Raw genomic sequence first — 25,235 nt, 5'->3', positions numbered from 1 at the left:
TTATCAGATTGAGGAATATTCCTAGTATTCTTTATATTCTTTATTCTGCTTTTTTTTTTTTAATCATAGAGGGTGCTAAATTTTGTCAAATGCTTTTTCTACATCTATTCAATTTATTATTTTTTTTCTCCTTGTTTTCTTAATGTAGTGATTTAAATTGATTGGTTTTTAAATGTTAAACCAATGCTGCATTCCTGTGATAAATTCTACTTGGTCATGATTTATTATTCTTTTTATATGTTGCTGAGATTCTGCATCTTTAAGTATAAGGGACAATAGTTTGTAATTTTTATTTGTTTTGTAAATCTTTGTCAAAGATTTGATACCAAATCTTTGGTATCAGTAAAGCTGTCCTCATTATGTATGTTGGAAAATGTTCTTTCCTTCTCTATTTTCAAAAGAATTTGTTTAATATTGCTATTATTATTTTTTAAAATATTTGATAAAATTAACCAGCGAAACCATCTAGCCCTAGAGTTTTCTTTGAGGGAAATTTCTGATAGCAACTTAGATTTCCTTAAGAAATTTAAGGGCTATTCAGATTTTATATTTTGTCTTCTAACAATTTGTTAAGTTGTATTTTTAAAGTAATTTTCCATTTCCTCTAAGTTGTCAGATTTACCCACAAAGGGTTGTTCATAACATTCCTTCATTTTTCTTTAATGCCTAGTAAGATCTATAGTGATATTCCCTCTTTCATTCATGGTATTGGCAGTTTGTGTTTTCACTCTGCTTTTTTCTGTACATGAGATTTTTTTTTTATATATATATTCACTATTAACTTTTGGCTTTAATTTCTTTATTGTTAATTTTCTGATTCACTTATTTCTATTATCTTTACTATTGCAGTCCTTCCACTTATTTTGTCTCTCTCTCTTTTTAAAAATTTTCCTAGTTTCCCCTTGTAGTTTCTAAGGTGAAATCTTAGGTCACAATTTTATATATTTCTTCTATTCTAATATATAGTATTTAAAGTTATATTTTTCTCTTCAAGCACTATTTTAGCAGCATCCTACAATTTTTGGTTTATTATATTTTATTATCCTATATGAAATCTTTTCTTTTTTTTTTTTTTTTTAAAGATTTTACTTATTTGTCAGAGATAGAGCACAAACAGTGGGAGTTGCAAAGAGGGAGAAGCAGGCGCCCTGCTGAGTAAGAAGCCTAGTGCAGGACTTGATCCCAGGACTCTGGGATCATGACCCGAGCCAAAGGCAGATGCTTAACCAATGAGCCATACAGGCATCCCTATGTGAAATATTTTCTAATTTCCTTTGTGATTTCTTTTATGTTGATGACCATTTCCATGCTAAAGTGGAAGAAATGTGTGTTCTCCAGTTAGTGAGAGTCAATTAGCTTAAGGGTGTTGATAGTACTGTTTAGATTTTTTTTTTTTTAAGATTTTATTTATTTATTTGACAGAGATCACAAGTAGGCAGAGAGACAGGCAGAGAGAGGAGGAAGCAGGCTCCCTGCCAAGCAGAGAGCCCGATGCGGGGCTCGATCCCAAGACCCCGAGATCATGACCTGAGCCAAAGGCAGAGGCTTTAACCCACTGAGCCACCTAGGCGCCCCAGTCTCTACTTTTTAATGGGAGTGTATTTTTTGAATACAACTAGTTATATGTTTGGATTTAGATTTTACATTTTACTGTTTGTTTTCTGTTTGTCCCTCTTGTGTTTTGTTGTTGGTGTTGTTTTTCCTCGGTCTCTTACTTGTGTTCTTTTGTGTTAATTGAATATTTTTAAGAATTCCATTTTAACTTATCTATTGGATTTTTAACTACACTTCACTAGTTTTTGTTTGTTTGTTTTGTTTTGCCTTAAGTGGTTGCTCTAGGGCAGTAGTTCTTAAAAAGTGTGTTCCAGTGACCTTAAGATTAAAATCAATATGATAAAAAATACTGAGATGTTATTTACCTATTGTACTCTAATTCTTTTTAGAACACACAGCAGGCTACATGATAAGTGATGTCAACGTTTTGTGTACATGTGTATTCTTGTGTTTTCTAGAATTCCTGTTATAATAGAATTAAGGTGTAAATATGTGCACTTTCAGAGATGAACTCAGCGTGTTCTCTTACTTTTACGGGGCTCTTACTAGTTTTCTTTGGTTATACCTGTCATATCTGCTGAAACCTTATTATCATCCAATGTGTAGTTATTTTGAAATCTTGTATCTCCGTGGAAATATCAGGAATAGGTATTCCTGATAGATTTGTTTTACAATATTTAAGAGTTTTAAAAAATTTAAAATTTGGGGCACCTGGGTGGCTCAGACCTTGAGCGTCTGCCTTTGGCTCAGGTCGTGATCCCAGAATTCTGGGATTGAGCCCTGCCTCAGGCTCCCTGCTCAGCGGGAAGCCTGCTTCTTCCCTTGCCTGCTGCTCCCTCTCTGGCTGCCTCTGTCAAATAAATAAAATCTTTAAAAAAAAATTTAAAATTTGATATTAAATGCATTTTAAAAATTAATCACATTTTACTCTAAAGTGAAAACATATTTTTTCATAGTTAAGAATGGATTATTGACTTAAGAATGGGGAATTATTTTTTAATGGATAAGAGTTTCAGTATGGGGTAATGAAATGTTCTGGAGTTAGATGGTGGTGATGGTTGTATAACAATATGAACCTATTAAATGTCACTGAACTGTACACTTAAAAATGAGTACAATGGTAACTTTTATGTTATGTATATTTTGCCACAATAAAAAAATATATTTCTCAACACACAATGACCCTGTTTACCTCTAAGATGCTGAGAAAGATGAAAGTGATTAGAATTCTGTGACTCAATAATGAAAAGAATCTACCTCAAAGGAACTGGAAGAAACTGACTTGTTTTATCAAATAAAATGTGATGAAAACTTTCTTTCAATTATCAACATTGGATAATTTACCTTATTGTATCTTCTATGAGAGAAGCTTTTTGAATAGTATTATGGCCCAATGAGGCTGCAGCATCATTTTGAGACCAGTCGATCAGAGTTTAAAGGCAAAAGGAACTGAAAATTTAAATGCAGGCGTGGTGAGCACTTTAAATAACAAAAATTATTTTTATAACCTTACAAACTAGGAATGAAAAAGCCATTCAAACATATCACAGACTACACTATTATATTGCTCTAATATATGGCATTCGCTATCCATTGGCTGAGAAACCACACATGGTAGCTGAGAAACCACTAAAGTCTTAATAGAGTTGATATTGCTGAATGCCTACTGGATGGGAAGTCCATTCAAGAAATTATGGCATTGCCTTTTTCCAATAATACAGAAACTCATTGATTTAAAGATTTAACTGAAAACAAGGAGTGATTTAATACCTTGTCTACAGATTTATATTTTTGTCTTACAAATAAATGAACCTGATATAGCAAGACTAATTTTGTTTCTATTTGTCTGGTGTCAGCCCCAGTTAATCATCCAGGGAGATATTCTTTTATCTTAATGTCTGAGAAGAAACATAAGTGGCTGAAATATTCAAAGTGTTGAAAACTCTTCTGATTGTTTATTGCAGGTCAACTGTGTTGATATGTTCACTAATGGTACAAAAGCAATGGTAAATAAAATGTCTGGGCCTTAGCACAAATCAAATCAGTGGCCCAAACTGTATCGTATTCTTTTCTGACATGCGTTCCCAATTAAAAAAGGAAGTCAGTTTCACTTAAGAATATCCTTGAAGCAGTGAAAATATTTATTAGTCACCAACCCTAGAGTATGTGTCTATTAAATACTCTGTGTGATTAGATGAGCTATTTAAAGCAATTCTCCTGCATGTTGAAGTATAGTGGTTGTCTTGAGTCAAAGCACTTATGTGGTTGTTTGACTTTTGAGCAGAAGTAGCCACTTTTCTCACAGAACACCATTTTTGACTTAACAAACAACTATGGAAGACAAATGATGGTTTCTCAGACTTGGTTGTCGGGTATACATTCTTTTGAAAATAAATGAAATGAGCCTTTCACTTCAAGGAAAATATCCAACACTATTGCCAACAGTGAAATATAAATTTTCAAATTGAAATTAGAATTTTTGAAAACTTGTAAGCACTTTTGTTCGTGTTAAGACTGGCATGGCGGCTTCTGAAAACTTAAAAACTTTTCTGATTGGATTGGAGGTAATATTAAGGTGATTTTGAATATTGTCCAATGAAATGTATCATCATTTTGAAGATCTGTGAGCACTCTCTTTAAATGATCCATGCATGATGTTACACAATCATTCAAAGTGCAAGATAGACCAATGGTAGTACAGAAAGTCCACTAATATGGTTTTAGATTCCACAAGGCAACTAACCTTTAAGAAACCTCCCCTTCAGATGTTTGGTGTAGTATTAGAGAAGAATATCCACAATCATTTGAAAAGGTTATTAAAATTCTCTTCCATTTTTCAACTACATATATGTGTGAGGATTTTCTTCATATACTTCAACCTAAATGACATACCACAACAGACTGAATGCAGAAGCAAACATGAAAATCTACCTGTCTTCCATTAAATTAGAAATTTAAGAGATTTACAAAAGGTAAAGCAATGTTGATCTTCTAATTTATTTTTGTTTTGGAAAACAGTTATTTTTCATAAAAACATGTTAATACAATGGATTTATTATTGTTATTTTAAATGAATTAATAATGAATATTTTTAGATTTTCTCAATTTTTACTTCTAATAATGAATATATAAGTAGATATAATCTCTATAAACAATAGCTCTTTAGAGTTCTCAATAATTCTCAGGGTTGTAATGGAGTCTTGAGACTAAAAAGTCTGAGAACAACTACTCTAGAAATTATAATATATATCCTCAACTTTTCATGGTCTAAGTAAAGTTAATATCATACCACTTGAACTAAAATGTAAGGACTTTGTAACCATATGGATACATTTATCCCCTGTCCTTTAAGCTATAGTTGTTATGTGTTGTTATATACTATTATAGAGAATTATATATGTACATATATAAACCTCTCATTATAAGTTTTGCTTTGCACAGTCATATTTCTTTTTTAGAAATTAAGAACTTATATTTACCCACATATTTACTATTTCTTGTATTCTTCATTCCTTCCTGAAGAGATGAAATTCAAGCTGACTTTATTTCCCTTCAGTCTGTAGAATTTTCTTAACATTTCTTATAATGCAGGTCTCCTGGTAACTAACCCTCTTAGTTCTATAGAAGATGTTTTTATTTTTTCATCATTCTTTATATTCTTTATAGTTTGATTTGATACAGATTTCAGACTTGACCACATTTTTTCCTTCAGCATGTTAAAGATGTTTCCATGTCTTCTGGTCTCCTTTATTTCTGATAAGTGATTTATCTTTTGAATCAATGTTCCTTTATGTAGGTGTCATTTTTTCTCTGCTTTGAAGACTTCCTTTTTATTTTTGGTTTTAAGAACTTTGATTATAAGGAATATAGGTGAGGCTTTCTTTATCCTAATTGGGGTTGCTGAGCTTCATGAAACTGTAAATTTATGTCTTTCATCAAAATTGGAAAATTTCACTCATTATTTCTTCAAATATTTTTTTCCAACTTCATTTTCTCTCTCTTTTCCTTTGGGGATTCCACTTACACTTACTTAGGTCCTGAGACTGTGTTCATTTTATTATCTTCTTTCCACTCACCCTCCTCTATTCTTCAAATTGGATAATTTCTGTTGATTTAAGTTCATTGACTTGTTCTTCTTTCCTCTCCTACCTGCTGTTAAGTCACCCAACTGGTGACTTTTTAATTTTAAATATTGTATTTTTTAATTCTAGAATTTATTTTTATAGTTCCTATTTTCTCCTGAGATTTCCTATTTATTTATCAAAGTATATTTTCCTTAAGCATACTTGAGCATATGAGAAAATATTTGTCTGATATAGCCAACATCTAAGTCATCTGGAAGGGGGAATTGCTTCCAATGATTGCTTTTTGCTCTGAGAGTATGAGTTGTATTTTTCCAGTTTCTTCATATAGCCAGTAACCTTGGATTGTTTTTTGGATCTTGCAGATGACATGTTTTAGAGAGTCTGGATTCAGTTATATTCTTCTGAAAAGTGTTGCGTTTTTTTTTTCTTTTTCTTTTCCTTTTTTTTTTTTTTTAAGCAAAAATTAACTCGGCTAGACTCAAATCCCAAACCATGTAAGCATGGATGGCAGTTGAAATATCCTTAACTTTGATGCTTGAGTACTGTACTGCTCATATGTAGTTCAGGTAGCAGATAAAAACTTGGCAGAATTTGTCATCAGAATTTGTAGCTTCCTCTACCTGGGTGTCCTCTTCTTGATATTTCCCACATTTTCCATCTGTGGTAGTTACTTGAATTTTGTCTTCTGATTCTTCAAGCAAGTAAAACAGAGGTTTTCTCTTCAATTTTTGACTGCCCCATGGATGAGAACTTTCCTCAGGCTAGAAGCTGTAAAAAACAGGAAACTTACTCAATGTCATTTCCTTCTTCTAAGTAGTTGCTCTCCAGTGCCTTCAGTGTTATATTTTGTCCAGAATTTATCATTGCTATCTGTGGATGTTTTGTCCAATAGAAGCTACTCAACCATTACCAGAAGCTGAATCCTACATATATTTTTTGAAACAATCTCGCAAATGCTATTTCCATTTGGAATTACAATGCCAAACTAAGCAACAATAAGAGGAAAAGTAATAACAAAAATGCCAAACTAAACATCAATGATAAGAAAACAAAGTAATGATAATTAGTAAATTAAAAAATATACAGTTAATCCTTTAACAACAGATTTGAACTGCATGGGTCCACTTATATACAGGGTTTTTTTTTGTTTGTGTGTTTTAAACTCAGTATTATAAATGTATTTTCTCTTCCTTATGATTTTCTTAAAAGATCTTTTTTATTTATTCATTTGACAGAGCGAGAGCATGAGTGAGAGGACAAGCAGGGGGCAGAGTCAGAGGGAATGGGAGAAACAGGCTTGATCCCAGGACCCCAGGATCATAACCTGAGCTGAAGGCAGACATTTAACCAACTGAGCCACCTAGGCACCCCTTACTTATGATCTTCTTAATAACATTTTCTTTCCCCTAGTTTACTTTATTATAAGAAAACAGTATATTAATACATATAATATACAAATAAAGTATGTGTTAATAGACTGTTTATATTAGTCAACAGTAGGCTACTAGTAAATTTTTGGGGAGTTAGTGTGTCACCTATACTTAAAAAGAAACAAAGGCATTAGAAGACATTTTGGGGGATTCAAAAGTTACATGTGGGTTTTTTTTAAAAGGATTTATTTATTTATGAGAGAGAGAGAGAGCATATGAGTGGGGGAAAGGGGTAGAAGGAGAGTGAGAGAGAAATCTCAAGCAGACTCCCCACTGAGCACAGAGTCCCAACACAGGGCTTGATCCCAGGGCCCTGAGATCATGACTTGAGCCAAAATCAAGAGTCAGCCACAGGCACACTGTCATACGTAGGTTTTATGTGGAGATCAGTGCCCCTAATCCCTCTATTGTTCAAGGGTCAATAGAATTTTGATAATAATATCTAAACAGTTTCAAAAATAGTTTCATGCTGCAGAGACAAATTAGATTTCTGTCTCCTATGGATTTTTAAAAATGGGACAAGTGTGTGGTAGGTCTACTCAGCAACAGAATAAGAAGTAAGACTTGGGGTATAAGTACTGGAGTAATGAAGACAGCAAAGTAAAGAAGTGCCACAACTTAAGATGGAGAGAGTAAAGCCTCATAATTCAGAAGAGAAATTAAAGCAAAATATCAGGAAAGTGGTAATCATACCATTATAGAGGATGGTGCAGCCTCTATTTCTCTAGCAGCATCCTCTCCAAATTCTGGTTAAATTGTATTTGGGGGAGGTGGAAGAGAGACACCCATAGTATTTTAGCCTATTTCTTCAATTATGGCTTAAATTATCATAACCCACTGCCTGGGTTTTATAGGATCACCTTGTCTGCATGTAAGATCAGAAATATCAGTAAAATTGAATATTACTATGTCTCTGCAAGATGCTGATGCTGTTTCCCATTCCAATACATTAAATTGATATGGATAAAGGGTTGAGTGAACATTGGATACAAAGGTTTACATAGTAATTAAAACAGGAATTCAGGAGAGAGAGAGAATGCTTTATTTGCAAATGGTTGACTGGGCTAGGAGACAAGCTGATCTAATACTAAGTATCAGACAATGATTCCTTTTATACTCTTACCTAAATATAAAATTGGGCATGTCCCTGACCAAAGAGATAAACCTAAAAGTTTAACTTTTATTTCCACCATGACTTTGAGTGGTCTTTTATACAGATAACCCCAACCTATCATTACAGGGGCTAAGCATCAACATTGGTTTAAACTTTTTGTGCTGATAAAGTTATTTTATCCATTAAAAATGATATACGTTCTACAGTCTTATAAATATTCTTTTTTTTCTGAAATGGAAAGGAATATTAGAATAAAAACACTCTTATCAGCATGCATTTTATTTATTTACTTTTTAAAGATTTGGGTTAAGCCTCTACCTTCTGCTCAGGTCATGATCTCAGGGTCCTGGGATTGAGCCCTGCATCAGGCTCTCTGCTCAGCAGGGAGCCTTCTTCCCCCCCTCTCTGTCTCTGCCTGCCTCTCTGCCTACTTGTCATCTCTCTCTGTGTCAAATAAATAAGTAAATTAATTAAAAATAATTAAAATTCGTTTATTTGAGAGACAGAGTGAGCGCGAGAGCAACCTGGGGGGAAGGGCAGATGGAGAGGGAGAAAGAGTCTTAAGCCTTGAGCCCAGAGCCAGAGCCTGGAGCACAGAGCACGGAGGCTGGAGGCTGGAGCCTGGAGCCCAGTGTGGAGCTCAGTCTCATGACCTTTACATCACAGTCTGCAGTGAAACCAAGAGTTGGACACTAAACCAACTGTGCCACCCAGGAGCCCCATCAGTATGCATTTTAAAGTTAAAAGTTATGTTATAATTCTGGTAAAAATTATATAAATTCAAACATACCACAGAAATCATAGAAATGAAGGCAAAGCAAACAGCAATAAAAGAAACCAATAGGAGAAAAAGACCAATACTAACACACAATCATGTCAATAAATATAAACTATTTGTTTACCATATAAAGGATTTGTTAAAACCTCAACAGCTCTGTATTTTAAGTTAATGAGACACACTTGAAATGTTAGTAATAAATAAAAAGTTAAGACAGCATCATCTACCGTGAAAATGCAAATAAAAGGAAATAGAGATTGTAATAAAAGATATAAGAGATTTCAGAACAAAATATGCCTATGATTAAAAATGCCATTACATTTTTTCGACAATATTTGATCTATGAATTTTGAAGGGAAGCTATTTAAATATTAGATGAAATGTAACCTATTAGAGACTTTAACTCTTATTAAAAGCTATGTGGAATGGTACATAAATAAGATGGAATCATGTAAAATTAAAATAAAATATTTAAATAAAATATTAAAAAAAGAAATTCACTTCTTCAATGATTCTTACTCTTTTTTGAATCACTGTTCCTTTTGAGAATTTGATTACATGTATAGGACCCCCCTCCAGATAAATTTTGCCAACAATTTCAAGAATTCAAGGACTTCCTGAAACTATATTTACTTCCTGAAACTAAAACTATATTATCCCTTAGTACATGTTAGGATCATAATAGCTAACATTTAAAAGCACTTCTCAAGTGCTAGGCAGTATACTAAGCACTTTATATAAAATTTCATTTAGTTCTTATAACCACCTTGCAAGGTACTACCTTGCCCTAATAATGACCCATATGAGCAACACTATCATTATTCCCATTTAACAGGTCAGCTGACTGAAGCTTAGAGATGCTGTTACTCGTCCAGTGCCGTATAGCCAGTAAACAGAAGATGGGATTTATGGCCTTACATCTTTGTTCTCAGGTTTCCAGCTCTTTTTTTTTTTTTTAAGATTTTATTTATTTATTTGACAGAGAGAGAGAGATCACTTATTATCTATAATAAGTGATCTCTATAATCTCTCTATAATATATATATAGATTATACATATAATCTATATATATATTATAGAGAGATTATATATTTATTTGACAGAGAGAGGAAGGGAAGCAGGCTCCCTGCTGAGCAAAAAGCTCGATGCGCGACTTGATCCCAAGACCCTGGGACCCTGACCTGAGCCGAAGGCAGAGGCTTTAACCCACTAAGCCACCCAGGCGCCCCTCAGGTTTCCAGCTCTTAATCACTATGGTACATTCACTGTCTTTCACTAAGGTCTTTCCAAATTAATTAAAAATTGATATATCTGAAAAAAGATAAACATATCCAAAAGTATATCAATACCATTTTTTATTTATGCCACCCTCATTGCAAAAGAGAATTTGAAGTAGTTACAGAGATGCACACAAACACACACAATACACAGGAATGTACATGTGTGTGGTGGTGCTGGGGAATAAGAGAGTGAAGTAAAACTAGTGGTAGAGCCAGAACCCAAAGTAGATATCATAAGGTCATCTATGATTGATGTAGAGATGAGCCACATATTTGCCTCTGAATGGCATAGTGATCAGAGAAAAGAAGGATTTAATCAATACTGTTTTACCTGGTACTGAACTGGAGAAAAAGATATTTTTTCCAGAACACTATGTAGACAATATCCTTAAGAACATTATACAATAGGGGCGCCTGGGTGGCTCAGTGGGTTAAGCCTCTGCCTTCGGCTCGGGTCATGATCTCAGGGTCCTGGGATCGAGCCCCACATCGGGCTCTCTGCTTGGCAGGGAGCCTGCTTCTCCCTCTCTCCCTCTGCCTGCCTCTCTGCCTACTTGTGATCCCTGTCTGTCAAATAAATAAATAAAAAATCTTTAAAAAAAAACATTATACAATAGAAAATTTTAAGATAAATGTTTCTTACATATTTCTTCATATAGGCCAAAGCATGATGTCAAAGTATAGGTCAGAACAGACAATTCCACCCATGGAACAATGTAGTCTGAGTACAAAACATCTGGACTGGGCTAAAGATAAAATATAGAATAGATAGGGAGATGGAAAGACTAGACATCTCTTCAGGTAATCTTTCTGGTAATTAAGCTTTTGAATTTAACAGTTGAGAGTTTATTTCAAGAACCTGGAGTACAGAAATTCTATATTGTTTATTAGGCCAGATTCATATGCCTAGACAGTCAAGCAGAGGGTAAAACCGGTAACTTCTCATGGAAGTCAGGGGACCTGAATAGGATAGGTGTCTGAATTTTAGGCTTTCTACCAAAATAAGCTGGAGGAAGACCTATCTATAAAGATAATATCTAATTCACATTGGTATATATGTATGTAATGTTGGAGACATCACTGAAATGGAAACAGAAAATTTCCTTTGTTTTTGTTAAATAAGAATGTTGGTACAATATAACAAGATTATGGAAAGCTGCCAAAGTAGTACTTGAGAAAACATATCGCTCTAAATATCTTATTTACAAAACAATAAATCATGTATCTATATAAGAACATAGACAAAGAAAAAAGTAAAAACCTTAATTAGTAAGAAAATAGAAAAATGAATGTGCAGAAATAAACTATTCAAATTGGCAATAACTAATATTTAAAAACCAAATTAGAGTTGCTATTTTTTTTGAAAAAGGGAACTAATACACAGCACTGTCCTAGCTGGTAAAGGAATAAAAGCTTTTTTAAGAAGAGAGTCCAGATAGTTGTTTCTGAATTTTATTCTCGAAGTGAAGGAGAAGGAATCAAATTAAGTCCATAAAAAGGGAAAACACTAGAATTATGCCTTCAAAGTTTGGTAAGATGAGGACAAACAGATTATAGAACACAGAGTAGGAGAGAGATGTTCCTGGAAAATAAAACAGCCTAAGGATATAGAGACAGGAAAGAATGTTGTGTGCCATTTAGAAATAAGATGGGTAAGACTGAGTTGAAACAAATCATGGAAGATCTCATTCTCACTGAATATGTAGAAGAAGGAGAGAAGAATAAACAGAAAAACAGAAGACCAACATCTGAGCTTTAAGAAAATGCTCTCAGAGCTGGTAGGAAGCAGAGTCAGTTTGAAAGTGGCAGAGGTAGATGTTCAGCTTCTATATGTTGACTGAATACAAGAAATGGCTATTCCTGTGCAGAAGTAAAAAAATTAAAATGGGCCTAGTGATTTTACAAGGAGAACATGAAAGCAAGATGATGTACTCTTTGAATAAATGTTTATAACCTAGTTAGGAAGACCAAAAACTATATAACTGTACAATGTAATATAAATAATCTAATATATTATGTTTACCCGTAAAGGCCTGTATTTAAGCATGTCTCTCTATAGTGTTCCTAGAGAATTCTGTATCCATGTACCTTTTAAATGTAAGAATTCTAAAATAATAATAACAATAATAATAATAAAAAGTGAACACCTTTCATATGATAGTTAGGGGAAGATGTTTGAAATAATTCTGGAGGAGTTATCAGATGAGATTTTCCACTCAGTTTGGCAACTTTACTATATTTGGAGAAATATCTATTTCAAAGCAAATAATCCAAACTTTAAAAGTTGTTAGATATGCAGAAAAGAAGGCTTTTAAATTCAGTCACATCTATTTATGCTTTATCAGTAGAAAAGCACAAGGTATGAATTTTACAGTGATATTATTACATTAAGTGGGGACGCTATTGATATATCACAAGATTATATACTACAGTGGTGACATTATCATTTCTAATACTAAACTGAAGCCTGAATTAGCAAAAACATTTACATTTTGGGAACTTTTTAGGATAGAAATCGGATACAATTATTTTCCAGGTAAGATTAGTAGGTTTGAAAGTCTCTCTCTCTCTCTTTATGTATATATATTTTTATTTCTATTTCTGTATTTATCCTGCATTATACTGATACATGTTTAAAAACTAAAATTAAAGTCTCTACCTAAACTTAAAGGACAAGTTGATTACCATACATTTAACTTTTACTAGGGTTATATGAAAAATGACAACAATATAGAAGTCTAACTATATTTCAGAGAACTGTTTAAGACACTATCTTACTTATCTTCAGTGAATAGATAATGATGCCAGATTAGGGCAAGCTTGTGTGTATATATAAATCACACACCCAAATCCACACATCTATACCCATACACCCAGTGACACATACACTCTGATGACTGACTCACTGCTCAACCACATTGTCAATCAGCAGTAGAAACTTCTATGGTTCTCTGTTAATAGCTTAGCATTGGCCTCTGTTTGCTGATCCAAAGTATAAGGAAAGGCAGAAGCAAGGCATTTATACGTTTAATTACATGACTAGCTGTTTTAAAATCATAGGGTCTTCATATTATGGGATGAAATAACATTTTCTAAATCTTCATACAAATAAACACCACCTTGGAAGTATGACATTTTAACACTGCTAACCCAAATGCATGTAGATATAATCTGGTGAATTTTTAACAGCAATATTGCCACCCTCCCTGATGAAATCTTATTAGTGTGGCTTTATGTATTAGGCCATTTGTGATACATTCATGTAAATTATGGTTTATTTAATTTACCTTTCTATGCAGAGGCTATAAGTCATAGGATATAGAACATGTTCAATAGAAACTTAAAAAAAAACCTATTATTTAGTAATGGCCAAGTTTTGAATGCCTTTTAATATCTTGTGAGCATTCTTTCAAGCTCAAAAATATACCTTACGTTCAGAACACTTTTAAAAAAACATAAGCTTTCCATTAAAATATGCTTCATGGGATGAGGATTTGAAGTTAGATTTTCAAGTGTAAATTTAAGAAATATACTTACCTTTGATTCGAGGTAGACATTTGCTGATGACATTTTTGTAATTTTGCATATGTAACTAACTAAAGAGATGGCACAAAGAATAAACAGGCTATCATTAACTAATGCTCGAACAAACACAGTCCATTTCAACTGATTTTCTGGGACATCTCCGTGGACTAGCATTGCACAAGTCAAGTTCACCACTAAAAAAAGAAGGCTTGCCAATATAAAGCCCAAATGCAACAGAATTCTGAAAGAAAAAAAAATAAATTTATTAGATGTTCATATGTTAATGAGATTAGACTTAATTCTGAATTAGTGTGGTACTGCAGTTATAATAATACCTTTAGCTTAAAATCTTTATAATTTCATTAATTACAAATTTAATAATCACTCAGAGTTACTTGAGTTATCTTCACTGTTACAAAATTAGTATCTAAACAATTTTAAAATAGCATAAGGTTTTAAAACACTAATTTAAACATAATTGCATGTGGACTTGAACTCAGCTGCTTCTACCAGGAAGAATAATATAAGACTATTTTAACACTAATTAAAGTAATCCTGCATTTTTCATTTTATAACTACTAAACATATTTTCATTGACCTTTCAATTCTAGGAATTATGAAGCTTTTATAATTTTCTTGGGAAATTAATATACCTATCTAAATTTAAGTTGATCCCTAATATTAATTTTAAGAGGTTAAGAGAAATCTGTTTTAAATAATGTTCAATTTTTATGAACTTTTGACTATCCATAGCAAACATTACTTTCAAACATGACCAAGGAAGAACATAGGGACAGTATATGTAGAGTTTCAAGCACACCTCATTGATACCTCAGCTTCTTATAAAGTTGCATATTTACAATGCATATATAGCAACTCTGAAAATGAGATACCTCAACTATATCCCCTTAAAAAAAATCAGATCGGTGCATAAAAACTCTTCAGGTAAGGGGCAGATATTTGTATCAAGTAGCTGTAACAGCTATCTGTTCTCAGTGCAAATATATTTATAACCTAAATTAATTTATTTGGCATCCTAATATCTTCTATTTCGGGTCACTTTCAAGAGTGGAAATCATAAAATATTGTCTGCCTTTGGTACAAGAGGTTAACTGAAGGTAAAGTGTAATTTGTAACAAGCAATCTTTGTTAGGTGTACATTCAAAGCACAAAGATTTTAGTTTGAGGACTTCAGATCTTAATATTCTCTCAGATTACATAATAAAAATAATACCATAAAACTTGAAACCCCAAAATGGACCTTGAAGCTAACCATATACCCGGGAGAAGCCAAGTATGTATAGAGAGGTTAGATGAGTCGACCAGTTAGTGGGAGAATTGATCTGAAACCCCAATCTCCTGACTCCCCAGCTTAGCACTCTCATTTTTGATGTTAGTCAGTACTGACACATTCCTCATTTCATGGAACTATACTGTACATGCTTGCCCTAAACAGTAAAATCTAACTTTAGTATGTGTGGGCCCTATGAAACTATATCTGACATCTAAAGCAGGACAGTAGCAGAGCAGCAAAAAAAGGTGTTAGGCAGCAATAAGGCTGAAGGGGGAGAGCTATGCAGTACTCAATTCATTTCCCATGTGCTAATCTAACTACTGGACTTCCTATAAAACTGCTGCCTGGCGGTGGGTATTAAGGAGGGCACGTACTGCATGGAGCACTGGGTGTGTTGCATAAACAATGAATTTTGGAACAGTGAAAAAAAAAAAAAAAAAAAAAAAAACCTGCTACAACTCCTTCAACCACCATGCCCTTCTACCTTGAGAAGTCTGCTGTGAAAAAAACCAGATCTTGCTACTCATGAAACTTACTTGTGTTTGTCAAGTTCAGTGGCACATCTGACTTTACATATAACCTATAAAGAGAGTATAGAAAAAGGTTTTGAAAAAACATGTGTAATATATATTCTTAAACTTGTTTCGACTTTGTGTTTCAAAGTGATAAAACTACAAATAGTAATATGTTACGAATAACATAAGTAAAAATTCAACTTTTAACATTTGAACTACCATGAAGCAACCATAAACAGGTTTCCAAAGGCTTAAAGCAATAATAATTTTCTTTGTTATAGTATTAAATTTAAATTTCTATCTTTAAAATTTTAGATAGAATGTATCCAGTTTAAACATTTATCGAACTTTTATTATGAGCCAAACATTGTGCCGGATAGTTTTCCACCTATTCTAAACTTTAATATATGATCTACATTTTGTCTTTTTTTAAAAAAGATTTTACTTATTTATTTGTTTATTGACTTATTTGTCAGAGACAGAGAACACAAGCAGGGAGAGCTGCAGGGAGAGGGACAGGCAGGGTCCCTGCTGAGGAAGGAGCCCGATGCGGGACTCAATCCTAGGACCCCCAGGATCATGATCTGAGCTGAAGGCAGATGCTTGCCCAACTGAGCCACCCAGGCACTCCACTTACATTTTGTCTTAAAATGGAACTGCTTACTTAAATATGAATATGGATGAATGTTCTCCAAAGATTATTTTCCCCTAAGATGCAATGAAGTAGTAAAAGGAAACAAGGGACCAAAAAATGAACACAAAGATAATGATCATGTATCATATTTAGAAACTTCCCTCTTTCACAAAGCCTTGCAAAGGGTAGGTTTCAAATACTTGTTGAATAAAATTAAGTAGGTCGGTAAATAGAATTTGAAATAATCGTGGTAAATTCTGACAGCCTTGTGGGAAAGGTCTTAATTTCTTACTGGTGAATTTGGACTTTATTTAGATGCTCGGAAGATATTTAGATTTTTTATGCAAACACTCCAAAATATGAAATGACACAGTTGATATCAGTGCAAAAGATGTTATCACAACATCTCAGAAGGGAAAAAGACTTAATTCAGTCCAAGAAATGGTGTGAGGTAAGGAGAAAGGGGAAAGACTGTGTAGAATCAGTGAGGACTTCTCAAAGGAAGTCACATTCAAGCCAGAGCCAAGTTATGAAGGGCAAGTGAGTGTTAGATAAATGCTCAGGCAAAGATAGCAACCAGTGCATGCACTTGTATCTGTGTATTTTGGTTAACCAGAAGCCAAATGTGATACAGGAGTCTAAAATATTATCCTATTAGTTTCCTAATCATTCTCAGATGTATCCATTTTCTCTGTCTGAGGTACACATTAGGACACTTTTCAGATGGTCTCTCTGCTTCTCTTCTTTATTCCATCTATATTCTTCAAAGATAAGTGTTCATTTTACTACTTTTCCTTTATTATCACCTGTCTACATAAAATTTTAATGATTTCTATTTTTATAAATTGCACATTGTGTGTATATATATATAATATATATATATAATGCAAAATTCACCATTTAACCATTTTTAAAAGATTTTTAAAAAATTTTATTCATTTGAGAGAGAGAGGGAGAGGGCATGGGGTGGCAGAGGGAGAGGGAGAAGCAGACTCCCTGCTGAGCAGGAGGCCTGACATGGCCCATCCCAGGGCCCTGAGGTTATGAACTGAGCCAAACGTAGATGCTTAACCAACTGAGCCACCTAGGCACCTGTGAATCCTTTTTAAAAGAGACTTGTATATTTATTTTACAGAGAGAAAAATAGAGAGTGTGGGGGAAGGGCAGAGGGAGACAGAAACTTAAGTAGACTCTGTGCTGAGCTTGAAGTCCAACATGGCGCTCCATCCCATGACTTTGATATCATGCCCTGAACTGAAACCAAAAGTCAGGAGCTAACTGACTGAGCCCTCCAGGGGTCCCCCATTTAACCATTTTTAAGGGTATAGTTTAATTGTGTTAAGTACATTCACATTGTTGTGCGAACCATCACCATCATTCAACTCCAGAAAATTTTCACCTTCCCAAACTAAAGCTCTGTATTCATTAAATAATAACTCTTGATTACTCCCTCCTCCAGCACCTGGCAACCACCATTATACCTTCCATCTGTGAATCTGATAGCTCTAGTACCCTAATCTAAGGGGAATCATACAGTATTTGTTCTTTTTCTGATTGGCTCATAACACTTAACATAGTGTCTTACAGGTTCATCCATGTTGTAATTCATGTCATATCTTCTATCCCCTTCAAAGCTGAATAAGATTCCATTGTATGTACATATCACATTTTGTCTATCTATTCAACCATCAATGGACACTTGAGTAGCTTTCACCTTTTGGGTATTGTGAATAATCTGCTATAAACAGTATGTTCTATATATGAACATGTTTTAATCTGATTTTAAAAAATCACTTGACAGTAAGTTGTAGATGTGATGCTCCTTCAACACTAAATGTGTACTTCAATGTATACTTCTTAAAAAATAAAATTCTCATATGTAATCACAATATAATTACAAAATTTTAAAAAATTGAATGTTGATACAATACTATTACCTAATTTTCAGACCTTACTCAGATTTTGCCTTTTGTTTCAATAATGCCGTTTATGGGGAAAATACCAGGATTTTGCCTTACTCTGTGCATTTAATCTTCTTTACTTTTCCATTTTCCCCTTTATCTTTTCAGTTATTTTGTATGCTTCTCAGTTTGGGTTTATCTGTTTTTTCATAATTAGATTCAGGATATCCATTTTGGTAGGAAGACCACAGAAGTGATGGTGCTATGTTCTCAATGAATTACATCAGGATGCTCATGATTTATCTATTATTGTGATGCTCACTTTGAGTAACTGATTAAGGTAGTGTCTACCAAATTTCTCCATTAAGTTACCATTTTTCTCCTTGTAATGAATACCACATGGAGAGATATTTACAATGTAATTATCTTTTTGTTCTTCTTTGTTCTTCTTTTGTTCTTCAAACTTTCATCCATTAGTTTTAGCATCCATTGCCTGAATAAATTATTAGTATTACGGGGAATTTTCATTTCATTTTATTTATTTTTTAAAAGATTTTATTCATTTATTTGACAGAGAGAGAAAGAGAGCACAAGCGGGGGAGTAGCAGAGGAAGAGGGCGAAGCAGGCTCCCTGCCGAGCAGGGTGTCCAATGTGGGGTTTGTTCCCAGGACCCTGGGATCATGACCTGAGTCAATGGCAGATGCTTAACCATCTGAGCCAACCAGGTGTCTGGGGGCATTTTCATTTAAAAAAGTAAATTTGATCATATTATACCAGGACAAAGCCCACACTCCTTTTGACATAACAGGTCTTTCATCATCTTGCCCCACCCATCTTTGCATTCTTTTATCCCATCTTCAATCTTATGGTCTGGCCATTCTGGATTATTTACAACTCTTCAAATAAGGGATTCATTTTCACATCTCTGTGCCTTCCTTTGTGTTTTTACTTTCCCTGAAATAAGCTTTCTATGTCATATAACAAATTCTAACTCATCCCTCAAGATTTGTACTTGAGTGTTATCTTTTATATTGTCACCTTAAGTGACTTAGGAAGAGAAACACCACTCTGTATCTTTGCTTTTCTAATCACATTTTATGGAATTTATCTACATTTTTATTTCTTTCTTTTATTTTTTTTAAGATTTTATTATTTGACAGACAGAGTAGGAAGAGAGACAGGCAGAGAGGGGGGAAGGAGCAGGCTCCCCGCCGAACTGAGAGCCCAATGCAGGGCTCGATCCCAGGACCCTGAGATCACGACCTGAGCCAAAGGCAGAGGCTTTAACCCACTGAGCCACCTAGGGCCCCACATTTTTATTTAATTCTTAAGAGACACCATAACTTACTTATATTTATAGCCCCAGTGCTGAGCAAAATGCTTGGTTCATAGTAAGTTTTCAGAATATGTTGGAATAAATAACCAGTGAATTTGGGTCAAAGCAAGTATTTTGGTGAAATACAGTGCAAGTGGAATTGGAGGGGCAAGCAGTTGCCTAATTGTGGAGACCTTGTATAAAAATGTTAAAGAATTAGTCTTTAACTCCTACAAACTCTGTAATATGATTTTATGTCTGAGTGATTTCTTAGGTGAAGTGTAGCAAATGGAATAGAATAGTGTGAAGAACACTAGTTAAAATACTCTTGAACTTCAGTGAGTCTACTAAACCACATTCTCAGGTTATGAATCTAAAGACTAAATGTGAGAACTGAATACATAAAAATATTAGAAGAGAGCACGCACAGTAATTTCTCTGACATTGGCCATAGCAACATTTGTCTAGTTATGTCTCCTCAGGCTAAGGAAACAAAAGCAAAAATAAATGATTAGGACCACATCAAAATAAAAAATCTTCTGAACAACAAAGGAAAGCATCAACAAAATTAAAAGACAACCTACTGAATGGAAGAAGGTATCTGCAAATGACATATCCGATAAGGGGTTAATATCCAAAATATATGAAGAACTTATACAACTCTACACCAAAATGGACAGAAAACATCAACAGACATTTCTCCAAAGAAGACATACAGATGGCTAACATACATATGAAAAGATGCTCAACATCACTGATTACCAGGGAAATGCAGATCAAAACCACAATGAAAAAAAAAACAACAACACAACAGCTATCACCTGTCAGAATGCCTAAAATAAAAAACATAAGAAACAACAAGTCTTGGTGAGGATTTGGAAAAAAAGGAACCCCTCAAGCAGTACTGGTGGGAATGCAAACTGTGTGGCTACCATGGAAAACAGTATGGATGTTCTTGAAAAAATTAAAAGTAGAATTACCATATGACCCAGGAATTAAACTACTGGGTATTTACCCAAAGAATATGAAAACGCTAATAAGAAAAGATATATGCACTTCTATGTTTAGTGCAACATTATTTATGATAGCCAAGACATGGAAGCAGCCCAAGTGTTCATTGAGAGATCGATGGATAAAGATGTGGTACATGTATATAATGGAAAGTTACTCAGCCATAGAAAATAATGAAATCCAGGGAACATGGGTGGCTCAGTTAGTTAAGCAACTGCCTTCAGCTCAGGTCTGATCCTGGAGTCCCAGGATCGAGTCCTGCCTTGGGCTTCCTTCTTGGTGGGGAGTCTGCTTCTCCCTCTTACACTCCCCCTCTCATGCTTTCTCTCTCATTCTCTCTCAGATAAATAAATAAATGAAATCTTTAAAAAAATAAAATAATGAAATCTTGCCATTTGCAACAAGAGGGATGTACCTAGAGGATATTAGGCTAAGTGAAACATTAATCAGAGAAAGGCAAATACCATATAATTTCACTCATATATGGAATTTAAGAAACAAAACAAATGAACAAAAGAAAAAAGAGACAAAAAGATTTTAGAGAAAATATAGAGAACAAATTTGTGGTTTCCAGAGGGAAGGTGAGTGGAAGGATGGATGAAATAGATAAAGGGAATTAAGAGTATATTTCTTGTGATGAGAAGTGAGTAATGTACAGAATTGTTGAATCACCATATTGTACACCTGAAAACAATATAACACCATACACAATTATACTGGACAAAAAAGAAAGAATGTTATATGCATGAAATTATACAGTACGGAACCTCTTGGAATTGGATTTTTCCATAATTCTTTGGAGATGCATGTAGATTGCTGTGCTTAGGAATAAATTTGTTCTTTAAAAAAAAAAAAATAAAGAATTAATAGAATGAGTGCCCCATGGCAAAAATTTTAAAGTCAGTTTGTGGGATTGATTTTCAGGTTTAAAATTTATTACATATAGGCAGAAATATTGAGAAGATAGGTGAGTTTGGTATTATAAGAAGAAAATTACAGTCTCCTACAGAGGTGACAACTGAAACTCAAACTACAAGACATTTGAGGGACTAGAATAGGAAGTCAACCTGTGATATGTTCACATCTAATAGTCATATGAAAAATCAAGAAGAGGGAAGAAAAGAAATAGGTGAAGGAGACAGATCTAAAAATCAGATTAATCACATAAAACAGCAGAGTAGTTTAGAGGTAATAAGAAGCAAGTATAGCCCTTGTAAAATTTTGCAAAAAGTTAAGAATGAATAAGAGAAGACCATTTGGTTTGGTACCAGTATGTCATGTATACCTTGGAAGGAACAGTTTTCAGTGGGATAATAGAACAAAAGTACAAGGGGTTAAGAGAGAGTACAACAACAAAGACAGTGAGTATAGACTATATGAGATATTATGGTAGATAACAGTACCTGGGAAAATCTGTGTTGAGAGACATTTTCTCCATGAATATTGCACATTTCTGCATGGTCCAGGTCTTCTAAGCAAAGGGCTTTGCAAAGCAAACATCCTTGAAAAGTAGAGAGGGTGTCTACCTTAATTAAGTCCGGAGGGAAGATTTGTTCCTCGGTTAGTAGAATAAAGATTGAGAACATCTCTCTCCCTGGGGACATTTGGGTGTGGGTGTGGGGGTGATAAAGTCCCTGTATCTGTCCTTGCTTACATTCCAGAGTAAAGATAAAATCTGTCTGTCTCCCTTCCTTATTTCAGGGTTCTTCCCCTGTAACATATCTTGCAGCAGGCACAAGTAACATCTGGCTCTCACTGTGTTAAATATATGGAAATTGGGGCTAAGGAAATTGATTCATGACATTACTTTGGTTGTTGTTTTTGCTATGAGTAATAAGTGGTCTTTTGTTTTTCATGGGTCTCGTTTTTTTTGTCAGTATATGTATATACAACTGTAATAAGCTAATCTGTTAGCTTTCAAGTAAGGTAAGGTCTCAGACCTTTCACAGTTTCTAATTTAATAATCTGTTGATCAGAAATAAACTAGAGATGGTGAAATGATAAATGGAGATCAGGAGAGAGGAAGGGAGAGTTCAATTGTTAAAGAAAGCTCTAGAAGAAGCAGATTAGCCCTTAAAAGGAAAACATCTATTTTTGAGTCAAGAGGTTAGAAAAGATAGTTGAAGAAAAACTAGGAGGTCTGCAGAGAAAATTTAAAATAATCTATAAACCAGCTCTCTTAAAATTGGAAATTTGGATGTAGCATGGATACAATCATTTTGATATAGAGACGATGGATGAGAGAATGGGGCAGATAGACTCTATTTTTTCTAGTAAAGTAGGAGGCAAGATCATATCCTGGGAAGGGATGTTAGATTTGAGCACTTATAATATGGAAAACATTTGGAGCACATGAACAGAAGGTTTATAAAGAAATATACTGAGAGGCAGATAGGTCCAGTTAGTCAGATAGTTGACAGTGGTTACTGGCTGCAAGATTTCTTAATTTTAAAATTGAAACAATCTAATTGGAAAAAATAGATGACATTATAAAAGTTCAAATAACTAGGCTGCATTTTTCATGTAATAATTTAAAACTGTGACATATGAAACTATTATAGAGAAAGAAAAAGTGGATGAATGAACTATATTGGCATAGCAAAAAGTCAAGGAAGGGGAATACTAGATTGACTGTAGGTTCTCGGTGCGAAAAACATCACAAGGAAGCTAATGGAGTAGGGAAAACAGAAGTGGCAAAGTGATTAAAAGTTAGAATGAGGAAAAAAAAAAAGTTAGAATGAGAAAAACAGATAAAAGGATGACTTCAAGATGTATAAGAGAAAAGAGAAGACACTGGTTAGAAAGAATTTGCTTCATTTTTAAAAGCTGACCCAAGGTGTGCCTTGCTGTTGGGTGGTTCAGACAGAAAGGGAGAATTTTAGAGCTCTGAGAAGTCACTGAATTGAGACACATTGATGGATTATCAGTATTAGCTTTGAAAAAAAAAAAAACTATACAATGGCAGACCATGCCAGAAGGAAAAAAGTGCTGATTCATCCAGGAAAGTGGAAGTTATTATTATTATCGCCAATGATGACCTAATCAGATGGCATGGATTTCAGAGATGATGATAACATAACATCAGTGAGTAGTGTTGGGAAGCATAAAATAGGCTGATTGTTTTTCCCACAAACTGAGATGGGGGGGCAGTTTTCCATATACCCAAAGTGTCATCAAGAAAAAACTAGATTTCAGTGAAGGCACTTAAAAGTTTCAAATGAAGAACAAAATGGGAAGCAAGTGGGAAGTATGGTAAGATTAAAGTCATGTACAGGGATAAATAATGGGCAGGAGAGGGAGTTGAGCAGAATGAGGAAAGAATTAAAGGTCACCCATCAGCCTAGATTTACAGAATATGTTATAATGCATCATAGATTCAACTAGGTGTTTAAATCACATTAAGAGTATAATCAGGTTTAAAAAAATGATCTGGTTTTAGTAGACTCCAAGTATGTATAGAATATAGCTAACAGGACATGATCCCAAGCAAAAAAAAGTTAGTAATACAAAAAATGTCAAGCAATTGTATGTTATTTGTTAGGACAGTGAAGGGAAGTTCATGGAACATAATAAACGTGTACTATACACATATTTTTTTGAACTTTAGAATGGTTAATAACATACATCTAAATGACTTGCTGATGTCAATTTATGTCTCAGGACCATATCTTTCCAGGTCTTTCTTAATATCAGAAAAACTGAATAAATGGGCAATTTATAGGATAGTGTTCTTTATTGCAAAGGTATGAAGAATTACAATGGAATGTTATTCAGCCATCAAAAAAAGAAATCTTACCATTTGCAAAGATGTGGTTGGAACTAGAGGGTATTATGCTGAGTGAAATAAGTCAATTAGAGAAAGACAATTATCATATTATTTCACTTATATGTGGAATTTAAGAAATAAAGCAGAGGGTCATAGGGGAAGGGAGGGAAAAATAAAATAAGATGAAGTCAGAGAGGGAAATAAATCATAAGAGACTCTTAATTATAGGAAACACACTGAAGGTTGCTGGAGGGGTGGTGGGTTGGGGGGATGGGTTCACTGGGTGATAGGCATTAAGGAGGGCATGTGATGTAATGGGCACTGAGTCTTATATGCAATTGATGAGTCACTGGACTCTGTCTCTGAAACTAACATATTATATGTTAACTGAATTTAGATAAAATAAAAAAACAAAGTTATGAAGAACTATGTGGATGGATGGATATCAAATGTTTTTCAACATATAACCCACCTTTATGCCATCAAGTAGTAGCCCATAATTTAGAAAATACTGATTTAGAATTTCTGAATTAATGAATATATATATATTTTTAAGATTTTATTTATTTATCTGACAGATAGAGACCAGAAGTGGGCAGAGAGGCAGGCAAGGAGGTGGGGGGGGGCAGGCTCCTGCGAGCAGAGAGCCCGATGCGGGGTTTGATCCCAGGACCCTGAGATCATGACCTGAGCTGAAGGCAGAGGCTTTAACCCACTGAGCCACCCAGGTGCCCCTGAATTAATGAATATTTAAAATACTGTTACCATTAGCACACTTTATTAAAAAATTTCAACCTATTTTTATAAAGATTTTATTTATTTACTTGAAAGAGAGAATGCATGTGCATGCCTGAGTGGAGGGAGGGGCAGAGGAAGAGGGAGAAGCAAGCTCCCTGTTGAGAAGGGAGCCCTGATACAGTGTGCTCAATCCCAGGACCCTGAGATCATGACTTGAGCTGAAGGCAGATACTAACTGACTGAGGCACCCAGGAGCCCCTCAAACTATTTTTAAGTGTTCTGAAATGATTTTTC

At 34.2% G+C, this 25,235-nt stretch overlaps 1 protein-coding gene across 1 annotated transcript in view; it reads right to left on the bottom strand.

The window, feature by feature from the left end:
- Positions 1–25,235, bottom strand: part of GPR137C (G protein-coupled receptor 137C) — a 67,238-nt gene that overhangs the window by 12,814 nt on the left and 29,189 nt on the right. The window contains exons 2-3 of the mRNA XM_004738791.3: positions 15,597–15,640; positions 13,779–14,007 (exon numbers count right to left, since the gene is read on the bottom strand). Of these exons, the coding sequence (XP_004738848.1) occupies positions 13,779–14,007; positions 15,597–15,640 (273 nt within the window). The remainder of the gene's footprint in view (positions 1–13,778; positions 14,008–15,596; positions 15,641–25,235) is intronic.

Source organism: Mustela putorius, unplaced genomic scaffold, assembly GCF_011764305.1.
Source record: "Mustela putorius furo isolate JIRA1106 unplaced genomic scaffold, ASM1176430v1.1 tig00000129_pilon_pilon_pilon, whole genome shotgun sequence".
Lineage (NCBI taxonomy): Eukaryota > Metazoa > Chordata > Mammalia > Carnivora > Mustelidae > Mustela > Mustela putorius.
Note: the sequence above shows the minus strand (reverse complement) of the source record. Positions and strands in the feature narration are given on the sequence as shown.